General features: G+C 42.2%; 1 protein-coding gene across 1 annotated transcript in view; it reads right to left on the bottom strand.

The window, feature by feature from the left end:
* PRDM10 (PR/SET domain 10) overlaps window positions 1-21,683 on the bottom strand; it is a 41,293-nt gene that overhangs the window by 14,158 nt on the left and 5,452 nt on the right. The window contains exons 2-13 of the mRNA XM_026863781.1: window positions 20,493-20,682; window positions 18,529-18,693; window positions 16,853-16,912; window positions 13,991-14,110; window positions 12,792-12,999; window positions 12,182-12,423; window positions 10,895-11,098; window positions 8,818-8,890; window positions 8,071-8,188; window positions 6,983-7,112; window positions 4,186-4,413; window positions 1,404-1,415 (exon numbers count right to left, since the gene is read on the bottom strand). Coding sequence (XP_026719582.1) covers window positions 1,404-1,415; window positions 4,186-4,413; window positions 6,983-7,112; window positions 8,071-8,188; window positions 8,818-8,890; window positions 10,895-11,098; window positions 12,182-12,423; window positions 12,792-12,999; window positions 13,991-14,110; window positions 16,853-16,912; window positions 18,529-18,693; window positions 20,493-20,585 — 1,653 coding nt within the window. The 5' untranslated portion in view covers window positions 20,586-20,682. The remainder of the gene's footprint in view (window positions 1-1,403; window positions 1,416-4,185; window positions 4,414-6,982; window positions 7,113-8,070; window positions 8,189-8,817; window positions 8,891-10,894; window positions 11,099-12,181; window positions 12,424-12,791; window positions 13,000-13,990; window positions 14,111-16,852; window positions 16,913-18,528; window positions 18,694-20,492; window positions 20,683-21,683) is intronic.

The raw sequence follows: 21,683 nt of genomic DNA, 5'->3' as shown, positions 1-21,683 counted from the left end.
TTTTACGTTGGACAGCTGCAAAGCTGGAAGTCAGACGTATCTCTGCAAGCATGAAATTCCACAGCACACTATCACCCATACTGTGCTGAAAGCACACTGCAATACTGCCATATCTCCACAAGAAGCCTACGGAATACTAACTCTTCTCCAAAGTAAGATCTATGCGCTGTCGTTTATTGATGTCTTCTCTTTTCAGATGTTACACACAGATTCTACATCATGACAGTTAGAAAAATAGCACTAGAACATTGCTGGCACCTATGCTTGCATACATTCAGTATTACATACTTCTCCACGAGCTATGTTCAAGACTTCTGCAAACAGATTTCCCTGGTTTCCTCTCTCCTTTTCCTGTGGGAATGTCTGGGCTGACATTTGCTGTGTCCCTTAAGTGTGTGCCAACAGCTGACACTGAGAAAGTAAAGTTAGGAGCTCTTCTGCTGCACTGAGGGAACAGCTTGGGAATACTGTGAAATGCTATGCTAGAGATTAAATTAGTGAACCTGAATGATCCTTTTCACTGTCTGAACTGCAGAGGGAAACCTATACTTTCATTCCAGAGAAAGGAACATGAAAGCAACTGTTTTGCTAAGAAAAAAGCTAACAGTTTAATAAAGGAGCCCCAAATGAGTCCTCCCATGAATTGTCATCTCCATTCCCCATTTTGAAGTGGAGACAATGGGAAATAACACGGATCTGCTGTTAAGTCATACTGTTGGTTGGACAGACAGACATGTGCTGTATGAAAATTAATGTGTTACTTGGAGTCAGAAGTATATCATTTTCCCCCTAACTACAGGTATACACTAATAAACCAAATAGTTGAAGAGATCCACTTCAAGTTCTTAACTCCACTATTGCTGTACTTTGCTATTTGATCACTGGTAATATACCAGGACTGGTAGGATAGCAGGCCAGACTTCTATACCATGTAAATCTACATAGTCCCGTTGCTATCTCAAAGGCTACAGAAGGGTGAAACGTTTTACTACTCTTTGGTTAGATAAGCTATCAACTATAAAAACAGAAAAAGAGAACTAAGTGTTGTCTCGTTAACTGATAACATTGATCCAGTGCAAACAATTGCACAAACAAATCCTCCAAAGCTTTAAGATGGTTATTACACATTTCATCCAAGCAGACTACTCCTGTAATATTCACTATTCAATTTGCAATTAATTAGTATGAAAAGAACTAGAGGAATGCAAATTGTTATTCAGATAACACTCCATTCTGGACATTGGTTGCTTAAAGAACAACAAGTGTGACAATTTACAAGGCGGGCTCAATCAGGAAACACTAAACAGAAGTTGGACAAAACAACACAGAAGGCGATGTTGTTACGTACCATTCGATCAGATACAGCAAAAACCCAACGAAACAAAAAACCAAACCAAACCTACCTGCAGCTCCAGCTGAGCAGGCAGCATTGAGGGAGAGAAAAATACTTATGTTATGCAATGGACTTTAAAACAGAAGCCTTGACTTCTGCAATAGTCACGCTTCTGCGGGTCACTACAAGGGTCAGCTCTTCTAGCTAGAGTTTACTCTTTACTTAGGCAAAACTCCTTTGAGGTTTTTGCCTCAGGAAACACTAAGCAGATCTTCAAGGTTTACCCTGTAGTTAATAACTGCCCAAGGGGAGTTAAAGGGCAGAGATAAAGACCACAGATAATCTTGAAGGTGTTTTGCGACCTTTCATGTTTTCTCAGAGTTGATTAATAATGATGTAATGCGTACTGCAGAGCCACAGTGAGAATGAAATGCTTTTAGCAGAAGGGAATAATTAGGGCAGGATGACAACAGGGCAAGGATTAGAAGAGTGAAAAAGTTAAAGAGTAGGGACTTTTTTAACCTCATTGTACTGTTTGTACTCTGTTATACAGCCAGTTGCATTTCTTTCAGCATGAAGTGACTCTGCTTTCCAAATCATATTCCTGTCCCTGCCAGTTCCTTCCGATGAGTAAAGCAGTCACCTACACAAAGGACATTTTAGGATCAGGTCTGTACGTAAAAGAAAAAAAAAAACCAACAACAAGTAATTTGGAAATGTAGATGTTTCTGGGATCTGCCCATAGATGCTCTGGACACTGCCCAGAACTGAACTGAAAACAAATATTCTTTTTGGCTGTGGACCAAACAGTCCTCTAACTTGTTACAAGAGTATCTTGAAGGGTGGGTGTATCTCTTTCCAGTACTAAGGACATGACTGCTGTATTTAAAGTCTGATCTCCAAGGAAACTCCACAGGCTCTAAAGCAGAGGCTGAAAAATGAACTGATCCTATCAGGAACTGAACCCCAGGTCACCAGAGATCAGTGCTTCCACCGAGAATGAAAGCACTCTGAGCATCACTGCCTTAAACCTTAGAAAAAGTTGAAGCAACTCACACAGAATTACTAGTTTTGAAAATTAAATCCTACATGAGTAATAATGAACTAGAGCTGCACAGGTCTCCAGATCATCATGAGTCAAGACTTTCTACCTGTTCTTTGGAAGTGAACGATGTACTGCACATCTTAAAACCAAATGTTTGCTTGCTTATAATATTAAGTGCATCTTATTGTTAAGAAGGTGCTGTGAATAGCTGAACTGAATGAGTGCTCATAGGGTGCTAGAGCTTGCTGTGATTTTCCAGTGCTTAAAAAAAAAATAATAATAATGCTTGCGAGTTCACTCTTATCTCAAGCCCTCATTGCTCACAGTCTGACGCAGTATGGAAAGGTGCTGTGCAACCATCCATCTGCCATTCTGCCCCTATCTTGAAACATCTCCAGGACTCTGCTGAACGCGAGCTGCCAGACGTACGGGAAGTTGGGGAGATTTGGAGAGACAAACGTGTCGCCAAGGACTAAACCACCACTGCACCCCTCCTAGTTGTCATCCATTTGTGACAAATTTCTATGGAACAAAAGCTAAGTCGCAAGATGAAGAAGTAACTTCAGAATTTCTGTCCCTTTCTTCCCACATTTACTCCTTAAGATGATCTTAAGTTCACATCTTGGGTTCAAAAGTTCAGGAAAACAGGCTACACCACCTCTTCCCATCACACTCAGGCCTCAACTTTCTAGCAAGGAAGCTGTGGTATATCGTAAGCAGTAAATACCCGTGTTCTTTACTGTCAAAAACTCAGCATCTGTCTTTGGACTCTGTTATCCACCCTTCAACACATCCAGTAAAAATCCCCCAAGCTTTTAACATACGAAAAATCAAATTACTTGTCATTCAGAGTGCAAACATTTTATATGGTTAAAAATTCTGCAGTCTTTATGTGCCTGAGCCAAATTCTTCCTTCCAGATATGCCACTGCATTTATGGGGTAACACCACCACTGGTCTTGTATATATATTGCTATAAACTGAGAGCACAATTTGGCTCAGCATCACCCTATACAGAACAGTTACTCAACCCTTTTCTAATCCTTTCTCATCCCCTAAAAATGAAGTCTTACCCCAACTGCAGCTGTTCCTTTCTGTAATCAAAATTTTACACATGGAAGAAAAAGAAAAAGATTTTAGACTAAATAAACCAATCTCACGGTTACACGGCTTGAAGGATTATTTGCTTGAATCATTTCCCTCCCACACATAGTAGAGAAAAAACAGCTCACCCAGTTGACACAAAGCTCAGGCTCAAAGTGTTTGCTGTCGGTACACAAAGCTCTTAGCACAGGTTTTAATCTCACAAAGACAGGCAGGTTTTTCTACCCCAAGAAAGGATTTTATCACTAAATATCATCATCAAAGTGGATCTAAACTGAGGTCGTGGTTCCTCTTTGGCAACTGTTTGCGAGAGAAGAGTTCTGAGAGACACAGATGGTGCTGTGAACAAGTCATTAGTCTGTGCCACAGTACCACGTTCAGCCGGCTGTCTGAAGCACTCCTGCTTGCCAGCTTGGATGGACTGTGTTTCTATGAAAGAATCACTGTTCTGGAATTGAACCTGCTCCAATTGGTGACCAGTTCTCACTAGCACCTCACGAGATACTAGTGCTTTACACAAGATTTGTCTTCCTTTCAGTGCAAATAAAATTGTTAGGAGCGAGATGCTTTATTCAGGATTTGGAAATGGATACGACAGTGAGAGAAAGAGACCAGCTGGTCCTGGCAGGCAGGTCCGGCGTTCTCTGGGTTACAGCAAATGGAGAGGGTGAGAGAAGACGTGATCTGCTGTCCTCTTTGCTTACCCTGATACGCTTGGCTCGCCTCATGTCATCTGCTGTCATGGTGCTCTGCGTAGGCACCGCGCTCTCATCGTGCTGCGGCTGGAGCTGTAGCGGGTGGCTGTCTGACTGCTGCTCCAGTGCCGACTGCGTCTCTGATGGCACTGGAGTCTGCTCCTGCTGCTCCAACCCATTCAGTGTGGCTTGGCCGGCCTCATCAAACTGCCCCTTGCTGGAAAAATGCAGCAAGTCCTGAAATCGCAAATCATACAACCAGTGATTATTCCCCCCACCCACTGAAAAATGCTTTGATAATACTCAGCAGAAAACAAGATTTCTACATACTTAAATCACAAGCTATAAACAAAATGTGTCTACACTAACACTTTCCTACTGCGTCCCACTGATGCTCACAGCAGATCACCTACAGTAACAACATCCAGAGCGCCAGGGAGGAAGCGCTGCAGGTGGGCGACTCTTGTGGCCACCGGATTGTCACATCGGACACAGACAATCCAAATGACCCAGCTGTTAACAGCCGGGCAAGTTCTTCTGCACTCATGACTACAACTGCTTTAACCAAATGTGATGTAGGCTGACCTGTGAGAAATTATACATCCAAAGTGACTAGCACAGACCAGGGGGGGCAGAGAATTCCTGTCTTGTTGAAATTGTTGTCACTTTGAAACATTATCATGTATTGTTATGCAGCGTCTTCTCCTTTCCGACAAACTAGCCGGAGTGCTGAACTAGAGAGTGATAAACGAGATGATTATACACTGCACTGTGTGTTTTACTACCCAGTTTCCAAGCTCTGTGTACTCTCATCTACCCAGCTGTATACATTACTTACATTTCTCACACAAAGCTGGTTTCCTCCTTTTTTGCATTAGCATAAAAGGGAAGGTGTTGGGAGCAGGAAGCACATGCCAAACAGATACATTCTTTTCATGGAAGTTGCAATAACTCCTCTGGGATGGAATCCTCTTGTATTACAAAAAAAACCCCAGAGATCCTTACTTAGTATCACTTAACACAACTAAGGAAACTTAATTACTCAGGTGCGTCCAGAGAAGGGCAACGGAGCTGGGGCAGGGTCTGGAGCACAGGTCTGCTGGGGAGCGGCTGGGGGAACTGGGGGGGTTCAGTCTGGAGAAGAGGAGGCTGAGGGGAGACCTCCTGGCCCTCTGCAACTCCCTGCCAGGAGGGGGCAGAGAGGGGGGATGAGTCTCTGGAGCCAAGGAGCCAGCGCCAGGCCCCGAGGGAATGGCCTCAAGCTGCCCAGGGCAGGGTCAGGCTGGCTCTGAGGAAGGATTTCTGTGCAGAAGGGGCTGTTGGGCGTTGGGATGGGCTGCCCAGGGCAGGGGGGGAGTCCCCATCCCTGGAGGGGTTGGAGAGTCGGGCTGAGCCAGCGCTGAGGGATCTGGGGGAGTTGGGAACGGTCAGGGTGAGGGTCATGGTTGGACTGGAGGAGCTTCAAGGGCTTTTCCAACACAGATGATTCTGGAATTCTGTAAAGTACAAGCTAGGAAACAGAGTGCCAAAACGGTATCAGTCTGGTACTGTAAAAGTGCAAAAGCAGGTGTGGGAGAATAAACACTGAGGTGCCAGCAGGAGTGCAAACCATGAATGTTTACCACAGACACTTAGCAGAGCCATCTACCAGCCAAATGTCCCATCCTGGTCTAAGTGGTGAGTTTCCACAGTTGCTGACACTAAACTGTGCTCACAGCACCCTGAGTCTCAAGTTCTCAGGCAGATGAACTCACGTCTAGTCTTTGGCAAGGCAGGCAGGTCTCCAAAGGCCTGGGACATAACCCTGGCCCTGCTCAACATTAGAGACACAAGGGAGCTAGCTGTGGGCCATGCTCCCGGCGGGCAGGATGCAATCCACCTCCCATCAGAGACCAGACACATCAGCATGGGACTGCACCCAGTAAGTCCTGTCTCTCTGGAGTTCAGAGTTTGGGAACAGCATTATGCTTACTTGTCTAAATGGAGCTGGCTTGTGTCATGTCAGCTTGAAATGAGGGTGATCTCTCAATTGCCTGCGCTTAATGCAACATTTAAGACAATCCTGCAGGCTCAGAAAACAAGCACAGACACTCGTAGGCAACATATACATTCCTCCCTCTGAGTCAGCACTGAACCATGACCCAGTGAGATGGCAGAGGAAAATTACCACCCCAGGTATCAGCTTTCAGCTAAGTCATGAAACAGAGGCACTGATCCCTTCTGACACCTTTCATAAAAGGATTTGGTGGTAACCTAAGCATGGTCAGCATCAGAGAGAATTTAGCATTTTACTTATGATGCATCATATTAGGTCCCTATAGAATATAACCAACAGCTACAAGCAAAAGAACATTTTGCAGTGAGCATGCCTACAAGAGGCCCTTTTGTTAATATTAAAACATCATAAAGAATCATAGCTCAAACTGATTTAATTCTACCAGCAAGTTATAAGAGCAGGCTCTGACCTCACATTCCAGAAAGGACAAATATGAACCTAAATTCCCATTACAGTTTTACTGTCTATATTACTTTTGTGATGCTGCTAAACTGCTGCAATAACCTGTCTCACAGCTAAGTGCTTTGGGATGAAAGTTGCTGTAGAAATGCAAGAGATTTTAGATTTTTCCTATAAGGAAAGTAGTGTGCTCCCCTGGCAGAGAATCCCAGCTAGAAAACCAAGAATTACTTGGGTATAAGTCCAAAGCTCACCCACAATTTGCACTGATGCCCCAAAATTCTTTTAGGCAAGAGTTTACATCCCATGTGATTTTTTTTTTTTCCCTTTCCTCCATCCCCCAAAATATACCTGTGTCCCTTCTTCACACTTTTCCCCATTTTCACTGGTTACTTCCATACGCATGAATTTGGGAGGGCGCCCCGGGCGTCTGCCTGGTCCAAACCTCCTCTTTCCACGCCCACGACCTCGGCCTCTGGCTCTGCAGAATACATAGTGCTCCAGGTTAGAGACAAGAAAAGATGGATTTGGAATCTCCACTGATTTTATGCATTCTTTCTCAGCACCACTATTCACCCATTCAGCTCAGTAACAATGCTCTGCAGTAAATAATAAAACCTGAATAAATTCTGGCAGAAAAAAAATAGGGTACTTGCTAGTATCTATTTATTTTGTGCTCTATGAAAAATTAAAGTCCACAACACATTAATATTTATTTTGGTAACTGTGGGACCAAGAGGACTACTGGATTCTAGCAAGCCCTCTGCCACGGCAACTCTACTTCCAACACCCCAGTCTACGGTGTGCTGGAAAGCATTTTCAGCTAGATGGAACAGTGCACAAGGAAAACAATTTAAAACCCAAAGCCATAGCATCCCTCCCCAAAAAGGCACTTAGCCATTGATGTCAGCAGTAAACTGAAAGGAACAATTTTCTGTGTCAAAAAACAAACAAAATGCAGCCACTTGCTAAGTTTCAGAAAAAAGAAGGCACCAATGTCTTCTGCTCTCTGATGGATGTTTGTAGATTCAGCTTTTAATGGGTCAGAATAAACTATCTTGCCAGCCTACTGAGGAGCCAAAGCACTGGAAGTCTTGTTCTCCAAGCTCTGTATCTGCACACATCTGAGAAGCACCAGTATTTCAGTATCGTGGTACCCAAATATTGTAATTTTTTAAGTCATGGGCAAAAAACCAAATGCAAACCAAAAAAAAATCTCACCAGTTTCAATGGGGATTTTATTTCCCTCAAGCTATTTCTTTTGCAAAGTCCCTTAGGCCAAGAAGCTTCCTGGTGCCACATTCTTACCTTGAGGTGCTGAGCCTTTCTCTCGTGGGTACCCAAGTTGGTCAATAAGATCTGTGGGGCAAAGACCCTCCTTTCTGCAAGTTTGGGGAAGAGCCACAGTGATACACAGACACAGCTAAAGCTTTCAGTACCTGCTGAAGAAGTCCAGCTTCTCATCGTGGGAGTTGAGATGCTGCTGGAGTTGCTCTGAGCTCATGAAACGACGATTGCACTCGTAACACGGCCAGTTCTTCTCTTGCTCTCTGAGAACTATGTTCAGTTGGAAATGTCAATAACAGCATTTCAGTCACCACCAATTAAACGCCTCATTTTTCTTCCCCAAGCCTTTCTGTCCTCTGTGGGCCGTATTTCTTTCCTGAAGGTTAGGCAGACTGCAAATACCCAGCACTGCTCCATTTAGCTTTGCTTTTATCCCCTCTGCACCGTGGCATGACTAGAGCTCTTCATAAAAAGACAAAAAAGTCACTGGGGACTATAAACATGGCTTAAAATTCAGGGAGTTTGGGAAATCTACCCTTCTATGGATGAGCACTTGCAGGATTCTGTCTCTGGCATGAGTTAGGGGAGGTCAAGAGAAATTTCTCTATCTAAAGCAGTAGCACATCGGTTTATGACACAGGCATTAGACATCAAGTACAGAAACATACCTCTTTCCAGCAACAACTTAATGCTTCCCCAGAAACTGAGGCAAAAGGTTAAATTAGTGTGATATTAGCATGAGAAGTTAGTAGAAGTAAGTCCCAATAATAAAATCTAGATCTGGTTTTACTTAACCTAGCAGAAATTTGGGCGCACTATACAGGCCATATACTTGAAACTAAGTACAACACCCAGCACCATCACACAGCAAAAACTGAGAGCAGAAAAGCCCAAGTTACCCTTCCTTTCCTCCTCAGATATGTCATGGATCTTCTGGTTCACAAACTCTGCATAAGAGGCAGCATACCACACCTGCAACAGGAATACAACATAACAGAACACTTAGATGGAACCAAAACTAGAGGGAATTCATTTGAAAATGGTTTTTAAGCAATACATTTACTTCACTTGCCTCAACCACTAACTCTTATTGCTCCTTTCATCCTCAATAATAAAGCTTGTTGAGATCAATATGCCCCCACTGAGGAATAAAAGAGCTTTGCTCAGAAAGCATATCCATTTAATTTTAAGGCACAGCCTCCTATTATGAATGTTAATCTCACACATGGCTACCAGTAGCTCTGAAGGAAGTAAGATTAATCTCTTTAGACCTGACTGTATGATGGTAAAGGATGGGTGTCAGCAGAGTACTGTTACTGGTTGTACCAAGAGGAATGGAAAAGTAGTTAACTCGGGGGATTTCCCATTTTTTCCTGCTTTCTTTATGTAGACAATAGGCAGCCCTGTCCACAGAGACTCATTTTAAGTGTTTCTGAACTTCTGAAGGATTGAAGCAATATGGTCCTGCTTCCCAAAAGAAAGATCTGCCAGGCTGCAGCATGATGGATCCAGTTTCATTACACAAAGGATTTAGGAAGCCTTCAGCAGAGAGAACCACAGGAGGCAGAAAGACAAAGTTTATAAGAGCCTAAAATCAGATGCTCACATTTAGCTGAGAATTCTGGTATCATTTCTCATTTTATCTGTTTGATTAAAAAGGTTCAGTTTTAGAAAAGATTTCTCAAAGAAGGCATGAACAGATTTTCAGCATGAAAAATCTGGGCAAGTTTAAACTTGTACTGGGCCACAAGCGTTTTTGTAGCAGTGGTGAGTGGGATTTCTACTTCCTGCAAAGACTCCCCAGCAGGTACGTGTTACTTTGCAGGAATTTCCCTGGCTGGACAAAGAAGAAAGCCTGGAGCTCCCAGACTACTCACCTGTCACACAGTATGAAGCTTTCAACTTTGACTGATCCTCCTAGTTCAAACTTTGGATAAAACTCATATGAATGCCCTACATCCACTTGGGGAGGAAAACACATTACAGAGCCTAGGTAATCCGCTTTCAATTATCAAGTCAACTTTACCCCAAAAGATGCTATTAATACATAAAGCCAGAAAAATGGTGCTTCTGCAGGCAGGTCTGTACAGATTTAATTAAAGTCTGATTTCAGATTGATTTAAAAACTTGAGAAAATGATGTTTGGATACACTTAAAATGGATTAACAAGGTTTCTAGTGATTCAGCTTAAACAAATTAAAGAAACCAAAAAGAATCCGACTCTTAAAAATCAGCAACAAGTGTATCAGCAGGCTTTGCTCTGGTTTAGCTAAGTGTGTTTAAAACCCTTTTTTGGGGGTTTAAATCATTGAAGTTTATGTGCAAGAAAAGATGTGAAGAACAACAAACAATTTCCTGATATCAAAGTTTTTTGGTTACCCCCAGTTCCCCAAAGGATGTTGAAAAATGAAGGCCATCTCAGCCAGCCACGCTGCTTTGAGCTCAAAGTAATCAACACATTTTGAGAGGGAACAAAAAGTAACTCACAGGGAAGCCACAATATCCTTTATCATTTTCCACATGCAAAGTTTCAAAAGTTCCAGGAAAGCCAGGTAAAGTGAGAGACCATATTCACTTAAGGCACCAGAAAACAAGTCAAGGGCACACAGGACTAACTGGAAAGGGCATCCAGAACTAAAAAGAATACGACTGCTGCAATAAAAATTAGATTGCATCAGCAAAATATATGCAGTGTAAAGCATGACAGTGACAGACAAATAATTTACATACTCTTATTCTAAACTTCCTGATTTTATACCTGAGCCAAAGCTCATTTAAAATCTCTAAGTTGCTGGTTAACTACTTACTGACTTCAGTGACATTTGATTCAGGCCATCATGTGCTTTATCAGACAAAAAACCCTCTTAAAACTATTTACAACAATCATTTCTGGTGAGATGCACTTATTAGGTAGCAGCTCTAAGATTTGATTTAATCAGCAGAAAAATGAGTCACAAAACACAAACAATGCCATACCTTGAGTTCCTGCTTGGGCTCCACGTTTTTAATGGTTGTGTAATAAATATGGTGGCCGTACTGATACGCTACCAGGTTCTGCTCCAAATGGTTTTGAGCTGGACGCACAAACATCATCCAGTTACAAAGAGCCTCACTAGAAAGTTCAAACCACAGGTCCTCTTGCAAATCTCTGTCTTTTCTGTCACCCTTATCAAGAGAAACCTGTAGAAAAATCCAATTACATGTGACTGCCTGGCAGCAGGTTCAAAAGAATTTGAGTTTCTGAAAAAAAAAAAGAAAAGAAAAAAAGAAAAACCCAAACTAACTACTGTGCCCACACAACTTTTAGGAAACCAATGAATTAGGAAAGCAATGAAGGCATAATTAATTTTCTCTTTACTAACAGGGATCCAGAAACAGGCAGCACTTAAAAAAATACTTAAAAACAGGCAGAGATTTAACTATGGAGACACAATGGACCCTTCCATGGTTTTCAAGGGCAAGAAGCATTCATTAAAAGGCTCAGGCAAAGTCCTTGACGTGTGGCTATAAATGAGGCCCAAGAAGCTGCAGCTTTAGTCAGCTATAGGGCATCAGCTGTCAGATGTTTCTAACTGGCAGACCCACTTCTCCTTTCCTTTCTTCTCATGACACTGCCTCAAGCTGGAAGCAGCCCTTCTTTAGCTGAACTTCTCTTGGGTTACTGAATCTGTCTGCGGTCACAACTTCCTTGTCAGACACTGACCATCAGAGCCCAGTGCTCCTAAGACTGTGGGCCTAATCTCCAGCAAATAAAGGACCAATTCCTGTAATGAAACCAGTAAATAAATGGGTAAAGGTCAGTCAAACCCAGTATACCTCCCGCCAATGACTTGGCATGCGGAAGGGGAGAAAAAAATCTCTCCTCTCTCCTACATCTTGTGGCGGAGAGGAGGGAAAGGGGAAGAAAAATATTTTTAACTTAAGTTACAGCATGACATAAAATAACGGTTGCAAAACATCCTCAGATGAGGCTGCTATATTTATGTCCAGATGCTGCTTCAGCCCATGTGAGAGTGATTCACAGCATTCCACGTTATGAGTCCTATACATCACAACACCATAATGCCAGAATATTCACCACCATTATTGTGTCTCCCTGAATAACAGTAGATTTCAATCTGGGTATTTCCGAGTTACATTCAGAGATGGAAGTAACAAAAGAACACCTCCAGTGAACTGACTGAGGCAGAGCGACACACTCATGAAAAATCAAAGCTTAAGCACAAATTGATCCCTCCTCTTCTCTCGCATGCACACCCTTACCTTCAAATGGATATAGCAGTCTTTGAGTTCGGTTTGTCTAACCAGGGGTCCTTCCACAGGTCCAAACTGTGTGCGTTTGGGGATACGCCTTTTGGAGAACACACCTCCCAAAAACCTGTCTATATAGAGCACCAAGGGGAGGCTGGCTCTCGCCCTGGTCAGCACAGGCCGGTTGGGGATTGGATGCAAAGGTCCGTGTTTTGGACACACAGAGGGATGTGCGTTATTACACTCTTCACACCCTACAACACAAAGTCAGAGAGGACATGACTGTCAGGCAGACACTCACGCACCAGCTTGGAAGAGACAGCCTTATCTCTCTCTAAACATCTCTGGCTCAGCTGTGGGAACATTTATTCCAATAGTCTGTCTACATTTTAAAACAGTAGACAGGGCAGCCTCCTGCAACACAGCTCTGAGACTCCACCTAAGACAGAAGTTTGTCTTTTCAGTAAGGCAGCTCAATATCAGTCTATGTTCCTGGGTGTAAAGGGGTTTACTTATTACTGCTAAAATCTGAATGGGTTTTGGCTCCATTTACTAGAGGGCTGATAGAGGGGAAAGATAAAAGAGCAGGGCATCTACACTACATGCTATGTTGTATGCTTACACAAATCATTGGGATCAAAGGGTCGAGGTGGATCTGGATCCCATTCATCCATGTCAGTGTCTTCCCCATCTTCATCCTCATCTTCATCCTCATCATCTTCCTCTTTTGTTTCCATCCTTCCCATCTGATTCTGCAGAGGTGCTAAAGGGTCAGAACCATCCACTGCCTCCATAGGAGGTAACACCTGGTTATGCACCGGTAACGATGCCTGAGGAGAGAAATCACAAATGAACAATCAAAATTGATTCAGGGAGAAAAACACTCTTAAAGATGAGCAATGAAGGTTTGTGCTAGTCTACCCTTTCTGCTTCCTTTGGTAATGGAAAGAAGGACAAGGGAAAGTGAAGCGACATGATAAATGATTGCTGAGGGATGTTTTGCATGGCTGCTGCTGACAGCCTCACTCAGGACAGCTCTGTGTCACTCTCAAGGGCTGACTTCTCGGGAGAAAAAAACGGTATCAGAGTAGTTATGGACCGTCACAGAAGGGCTGAAACAAAATCCAGGCTCTGTGGAAATTATCCAGAGCCTAAGGCTGTATTTTATCAACTTCCATGCAAGTGAGAGAATCCGGCACTTTGGCACGTGATCTTTTCTCTCCTATCATACAATCAAACACAATCCCCAGAGCACACACGTAGAGATCAATAAGGGATGAGATAACACAGGGACCAGATATAAACTATGGGACACGGAGGACAGTTGAGGACATTGTATTCTTTTGCTAATTTTAAAGTTTATCCCTTTCTTTCCCTACCAAAAAAAAAAAAAAAAAAAGAAAAAAATGACAGAATATTGCATCACCCACACAGGTTTCTCAGGTAGAGAACAAGAAATATTACACACAGTAAAGCTGTCTGAGAAGACTGGCAAAGAGACCCAGTGGATGTTGGTCCTACGTGACAGCCAGCATTACACCTTCTGTTAACTTTGCTTTTCAAAGCTGAGAAGAGTATTTTAAGGTGGCTGCTCAAGACAGAACTATCTGCAGAACAGGTTTCTCTGTATATTAAATACACGATCTCTCCTAAAAAACCCACACATTCCATGGCGAGACTATGAAAGATGGTACAAATCTGCACTACAGCTTTCTCACATCTCCTCCCGTACCGCTCAGACGCATTTCATCACCCGAGACAATGGAGCAATGAAATCAGTGTACTCGTACAGTTAAAAGAAAAGGGTGCCTGGCAACTTACTCTATCTGCTTGCGGACCCTGCTCCAGAGCCATTTGCTGGGGGGATTCGGCAACGTTGCCGAGCACGGACAGGTTGGTGGGATTCATGCTCTGAGCAGCAGCAGGCAAGAGCACAGTTACCTAAAATTATAGGCACTCATTTTAGCACTGCGGCATTTCCATCAGTCACATACGGGCAGTGCCCTGCATGCAAAGCTCCCTGGAGTCCTATGCTAGGTCAAAAATTGCAGCATTTTAATTTTACTCTTTTTTTTCGGTAAGGATGATGGACTTGGACAAAACCTGTAGATGCGGGGACAAAGGGAAAAGCTTCAAAACTCAGTCTAGATTTTGCAACTTCTGATTTACCCATCTCCCACTTTTGGCTTTAAATTAGGGTCCTATCCAGCCTGGGTTCAAACTGCACTAAAAACAGATGTGAGGAGCACTTTATCTCTTGGTACAACCAATGATTTGGGGTCTTTTTCTCTTCTATGCCCAAATTTGTGTTTTTTTTCAGGGAAAAGGTAAAGGAAAAAGTAACATCTCCTCTTTTTGCCTATCTTTCTTTTTCTGAAGCAAACCAAGATCCATTATAAAAACAAAATGGTGTATTGACCTCATTGGAAGATCAAGCACTCAAATGAAAGGACTCCAGCTATTATTTTTTCTTTACATTATTTGGTCACACTATAAATTTTCATTTTTGTACTCCTTTTTTTGTGTAACAGGAAAATGAATGCGTATTACCATACTACTCCTATCCATTCAGCAATAAAACAAGGCAGAATTAAGATCCTAGGAATCACCTTTCCTGTCTTTGCTTCCTGCTTATCTATACAGGAGTTTGCACTGTTATCCCACATGAGTTTTCATCCTTCTCTACAGCTGACATCATGTGGCTTTAGTTTGTGCCTCTGACTGTTAAGCAGCTTTTATTCAAAAATTAAAGCCCCCGCCCCTCTATGAAGTGCCGAAAAATATCAGATAAATCTGAGAACAGCTAATTGTCCCAACAGTGAAGGAGCAGGCAAGAAAATCCCTAACATAAGGACATAGTCTTAGAACTTCAAATCTAGCTGTTCTGTTTAAAGAGGTATTAAGAGTAATTTATGAAACTGCTTTGAAACTACAGCAAAAAGACTTCAGGGGACCATGTGACAGTGAGCAGGAAACTGCCAAGACAACAGCTGAACCAAGCTGTCTGGTATTGACATTTCTGATGCCAAGTGGCAACAGAAAAGGCATCATTATTCAATGGCACACCTCCAGGTCTGCCAGCAATGAGAGGTTCACACAAGCTTGTGTCTATTTGTACCTCATATTAGCATTTCCTACTACTAATCACACTTCAAACATATCCTTGCTTTCACTTCCACGTCAGACACTGCAAGGAATACAGGCCTTATTTTCAAAAACCTTTCAATTTCTTTTTAAAATAAAGTTTCTTCTGAAAGACAAGAGGAGTTTTGATTATTATTTTAATATTTGTTGTCAGTTCAGGGATGTCCCATGTGAAATGCTGACATAAAACCACCTGCAAAGGCAGGAGCTGCCACAATGAGGGACTAACCCTTCACGAGCAAATGAACATCTCTGCTGGGATGGCTGTCGGACAGTGCTGGAAGGAAGGACGGGCTGAGGACACACAGATAAGTGCTCATGACCCTGATACTTGACATGGGATAGTACAGCAGGCCACCTCTGCTGTCAGTGTCTTTTGCACTGCACATGTAAGTGATCTCTACTTTTAATTAGATCATATATTTATTTGTTAAGTGAGCTTTAAGGCAGTTAAATAGGACTTTTCAGCTTCTCAAGGCAAGAAAACCAATGTGGCAAAAAATTCCAGAATGACACTCCAAACACCTCCAGTGAGCTGAAAGAAAACAGGTAACACCTTTACTGTGTCAGTCATATCATTTCCTGCCTGTGCCTCAACAGTTTAGGTCTGCTTTTAGCAAGAAGAAAATTTATTTTCAGTGCACATTCAACCCTTCGCTCTGCCCCAAGACTGTCAATAAATACGCATTTTAATGATGGCATTAGTAACGATTCAGGTCTAACACGTCCATTCACACATGCCATTAAAGACTGACCAAGCAGTAATGATTTTAAGCCTCTATGACAAGCACAGAATTTGAACTAGAGCTCTAGATCTGAAAGCACCTATACCCAACTACCACAGTGCAGTCCCCAAAGATACTGATAAAAGTTAACAACAAAACCACTTCACCCATGGCAGATGGAAAAATGAAAAATCGTCAGAAGTTTATGAACACGGGCTCCCATTTTATTCTGTTCCTAGCCCACTTCACACTGGCAAGCACACCAGACCTGGGATGCCATGGTAAGGCAACGAGCCAGTAATTGAACTTCTTTAGGTTTTACAATTAATTTCCTGTGAAGTTTCTAGTAAACATAGAATTTGATCCAAAGTTTGTATCTCTCAAGAGTCTTTTATGGACTTAAAGGCATTTGGATCAGAATCTGTATGAGGACAACTGCAAACCCAGTCTTTCCAGAATGACATGTTAAAATCAAGTCAGCCACATCAGCTTGCTGACTTGACGGGACACTGTTTTTCGATTTTTCAATATATCTGGGACAGTAAGTTAGTATTTTTGTTGAATGTGAATTAAAAAGAAAAAACTCAAGCTCTCTTTTATTGTCATTCATGTACAAGCTAGCCAAGATAACAGTGGCTTGTTATCATAAGTGTTTTGCCCTTGATCCCTGGGATGACAGTACATAGCTGAAGACTGCAGTTCGACAAGTTCAGAGACAGCTTATTACGCTCTAGCACCACAACAAAGGCCCTTTACCTTTGGTAACAGTTTCCTTACAGTTTCAGGCCCAAGGAAAATAATGTCTTTTTCTTACCTGCTGGGTGGTGGCATCCTGTTGGACGTAAGCCACTTGGGACGGATCTGTAAACAGAGTCTAGACAAAGTGAAAAAGGCTTAACAAACCGGCCTTGGGGTTGTTTACTCCCAACTCACACAAAAATTACCCTGCCACCACGAAATGCATACTGGATCCTTTGGTAACTTGGAATGTGCCTACTACCACAGCAGACTAATTCAACTTACCCATGTGAACCTACAAGCAGAGAGGTTAAACTAAAATTAGGTAGTATTCCATAAAAAGATAGTATCATATTTATGTGGCACTTTTTTTATCTACATAAAGTGCTTCACAGGATTTTTTTTTTTTAAATACAGAAATTACTTTGTCAATTGCTGATTTAATAAATTCTTCAGAATAAAATTCAATAGCTGGATGAAAGCCAAGTAATACTTGAGGGCAGGACAGAAGATGACTATTAACTTTATATTTCTGCAAAATCACAGGAGAGTTCCTCAAAAGAAAGCATGCAGATGTCAGGCATATCCTACATGTAAATTTGATAAGGCAAGGATGTTGTTTTTTTAATTTCATAGAAGACATGCCAACTCCAATATTCTTACAGTAGCCTGCAAGAACACCCCTGATGGGAGTGCTTCCCCTTTGGAAAGGCAAGAGTCAGATAAAAACTGAGTGAGGTCAGCCTTGCTTACTTTGCCAAAACTTGAAATATCTGAGCTTGTAAGTCTGGCTCCAACAGAATAACGCATGGCATAATACAAATTCCACTAGTGCTTCGATAATTTCATCTCAGTTGCATGAGAGTGTCTTAATACTACACCTCTTTTTTTACAAAATGGTAGTATTCAGAGCTGTAGAGTTATTTGGTCAGTAACTTCCTGGGAGATATCCTCTCAAAATATCTTGTTCTCTCAGAACACCCCACCACACAGGAATTGTTTTTACATAACAGCTAAGAGAGAGACCACGCTGCATGAGGCTGTGCCAGAGTTGCTGCGGGTGTCAAGTACATGCACTTTGTAGCATTGCTAATCTGTCCTGTCAGCAAAGACATCATAAAACAGTCTCAACAAAGCATGCCTGTTCCTTTTTGTTATCTGTCCACACAGAGGTAGAGATGCATACTATATTAACCCCATATAAACACATGCTGTCAGGGAATAAAAGCTATTTGATATAATTATGAAGAAGAAAAAGAAGCTAGGTCTATAAAATCAACAATTTCTCTGAAGACTACCAAATTAGATTGAATACACCAAGATCCTCTGCAAAAAGACACGATTGTTATTGTAACTATCAATTATGAAAACTGCACTATGCAAAACAAGGACTCTTCCACAAGACATATAGATCACTCTTCGCCTTTTACTGAGTACAACGGAGGCAGATTTTCTAGAGAGATTATCTGTGTTTTGGAAAACACCTTTGATTTAATTATAATCTCATCCACCTTCAGTGAAATAACCAGCATTTTATAATTCACAGCCTAGACATCCTTCGATTACCACATTTACACATCCGACAAATGAACAGCATGAAGTCCCTGTTCGGCAATGGGCAGAGAAAAGTGTTAAGTGCAACTGCCTGCTATTTTCCAGTCATATCACTTGGCTGGTAACTGGCTTTCATCTCAAACAAGATTGTTTTGTTTTCTAGGTGCCAAAAAGGGGCGGGCTCAGGACCACACATGCCTGCGTAGCTTCCACGGGATGGATGTAAACGAGTGTGTGCTCTGAGGTGTCCACCGAGGTGTAGGAGGTGCCATCGGCCGTGTAGACCACCTGCTGCGAGGGACGGTCCTGCTCATCACTGTAGACAATCTGTGCCACCGTCCCCCCCTCAGGGACAAAGTGCACCTGGAAGAAAAGAACAGATCCTGGACTGATCTTCTGCAGTCATAACACCTATGGGAAACGCCAAAAAACTCGTCGGTTGTGGAGGCGCCTTGGCAGGCAGAGTACCTTGTGCCCAAACTATCTAGCCAATTGTTTTGAAAATACACATTTAAAATTGCATCTGAATTACGCCAGCAACATAGAAATCTGGACATAAGAACTACCATCGGGTTCTGGTTTTACTCTGCATTTTAACTCAAGACCTAACTGGTATAAAGGGCACCTTCTTGGATCATCCTTTGAAAAATCGTAACAGAAAGGAAGCTCAGATATGAACTAGTGTATCTATGGGATTTATTGGTATATTGTTTCCCTTTATTCTCATATTCCTTTCTGGATTTACGGTAATTACTTCATTCAGCTAGTTCTGTAGTTGGGGGCAATTTTGTCTGTTCGATGAGGGACTAACAAAACCTATTAACTTTGATACTGCTTCAAGTAATAGCATTGCACCTATCACAAGGAAGCAATAGTGTATGTTAGATTGCTTCTCTGTAGTATGTACTTGCAGTATCAGTAGAAAATCCAACTATCTAAACAGAGAAACATATAACTGAAAACATTAAGCAATGATTCCAAGAACTACTGGAACAAGCTATGTCTAGGGCAGCAGTTTAAATCCAAACAAGTTGATTTTGACAGAACATTATGATCATAAATGATGAACGGTGGCCTACCTTCAACAAGCTAGAATACTTAATTCCAGTGGCAATAGGAAAACATTCACCTTCTGACACCCTTTATGTGCTGAAAACTATTTTCAGCACACAGGAAGAACGGGACAGTTAGCCGGAAACCTAGTTTTAAGATCCATATTCATATAAAATATTTCCACATAAGCGATCCCACAGTTACATATGTTATTTACCTTGTTTCACCTTTTAGCTTATGTTTCAGAAGACACCTGGTACTCCCCCATGGATGCCAAGTGCTGATTCTGTACAGTAAATCCTCATGCAAACACTACAGTAAGGATACATGCAGTGTTTCACATTTGGAGAGCACTCTGCAAACACTATTTAAGCCTTATAACTGCCATGCGCAAACAAGAGTATGGTTATCCCATTGTACAGATAACAGAACACAGGGCATTGAAAAGGGCCTTTCTTTGCAAATTTTAAAGCTGGAAATTACCAGGAGCATCAGAATTTTTCGGCTTGTGGGTCAAATGACATGCAGCACCCTCTTCGTAACATAGTCAAAAGTAAATCAGTTTACAGTCTTCTAGAAATTCTCAGCTGCATTGTCTCAGAGACAGAGGGACTGGCTGCGTAGATCAGAATCTGACTGTATTAGTCACTAACAATTAACATTTCTCCCTTCACCACTACCCAGATGTCTGACTGGAAAAAATTATTCATATTACTTTCTCCAAGGTCCACCCACAGTTCCAACTGATTCGACTGATGCCATCAAAACGGGCCTCCAGAGACCACAGATTTTGTTAATAGTCATTAATCTGAATACCCTTTCACTTTCCCACATGGCTATACATATATTTGGACAGGGAAATTTCTATAGCCGCTGCCTGGTTTCGTTTAGCATTTCAGATGTCTGCGTATTCACTGCTGCGGTTTGCACGGCTCACTTTTGGAAGCTTCAATCAGAAATCACCACAGACATGTTTGTATGCCCCTCAAATGAAAGCTGAGTTTCCAGACTCTAAGAAAGGGTTGAATGTGAATGCCTGCTTGCTAAGCCACTGCACCCAGCCAGGTCAGTCTGAGCGGAACCCGAGAGCTTTGGAAGGCACTAGTCACCTGCGTGCTATTCTGCTCCGGCTCAGCAGAGTCAGCCCACACCTGAGGACTTTCCTCTTTGGAGTCCATCTCCTCCCTGCTGTGGTGCTCCATGAGGAGAGGGATCTACTGGAGGAATGTCTGGCTGAATAGATTCATCTGTTCACTGTGCTTCTACTTCCAAGAGACAAGGTGATCTTCAGTAACATGACTATAAAGAAAAAAAAAAAAAAAGAGGAGATACTAAAACAAGTGTGACACGTAGAATGGAGGTATGAGGTACTATCATCAGATACAGCTCTACAGGAACACATTGCCAACGTAAAGCAGGCTTGGCGTTATGAACACGTACATTCTCATTTACCATACTCGAGTTCTGCTATATAACACTTTCCATGTCCTATTAATGGGGAAACAAGTCAACCATTGCTACAATTGCACTGAAAGATGACAATTAATTCCTCCTGCACTGCTTTCCCTGGACACAGACAGTTCACAAAATATTCTTCCAATTGTCCTTCAAGCACCTCCAGGACCAGAAATCAATAAACGATGCAGAAAATTGGCTTTAAGATTCCAGCAAGGCAATGGTACCTTCAGAGATGCACCACCAGTTTCTCAGTTTTTCCAAACGAGGTTTTGTTTGAGAACCAACTGGCTTTACATCTACAGGCAGCTTTCACCTTGTGCAAAACTGCAGTCCCAGTTGCTATTCAGGCAGTGTTATAATAGCCAACTTTTAGAAAAAGAACAATGAAACTTAAAACTCTAATTCATGCGAGCCCAAAGATCCTGACAAATTGCTTCCAAGCTAGGTTTTATTCACCTCTTGCAGTTTTACTGGGGCCTCTCAATCTGCCATTGGGAATCTCAGAAGCGTAATTTACAGCTCCAGTGATTGGTTTAGTCAGTGGTTCAGCACCTTCCCAGTCCTTCGTCTCTAATGCCATATTAAATCACAGGCCCAAGAATTAGCATGAGGCTGAGCCCATTCCATTTTTCAGCTAGTCCAATTAACTTTATTTTATACCGAGTGCCTCGCTGGGCTGATCCAAAGCCAGTACCCTGTCTGTGCACTAGGAAGAAAGCAGAAGGTTCCTTGCTGACGCTTTCATTCATTTGCATTTTAAATGCAAATTATTTTAGTCATAATTTATTCCCATAAATGCTAGCAGTTGGCTTGTCATTGACAAACTAAAAAAAGATTGGGGG

Source organism: Athene cunicularia, assembly GCF_003259725.1.
Source record: "Athene cunicularia isolate RWA chromosome 24 unlocalized genomic scaffold, athCun1 chr24_part1, whole genome shotgun sequence".
NCBI classification, from domain to species: Eukaryota; Metazoa; Chordata; class Aves; order Strigiformes; family Strigidae; genus Athene; species Athene cunicularia.
This window is presented reverse-complemented; position numbering and strand designations above follow the sequence as displayed.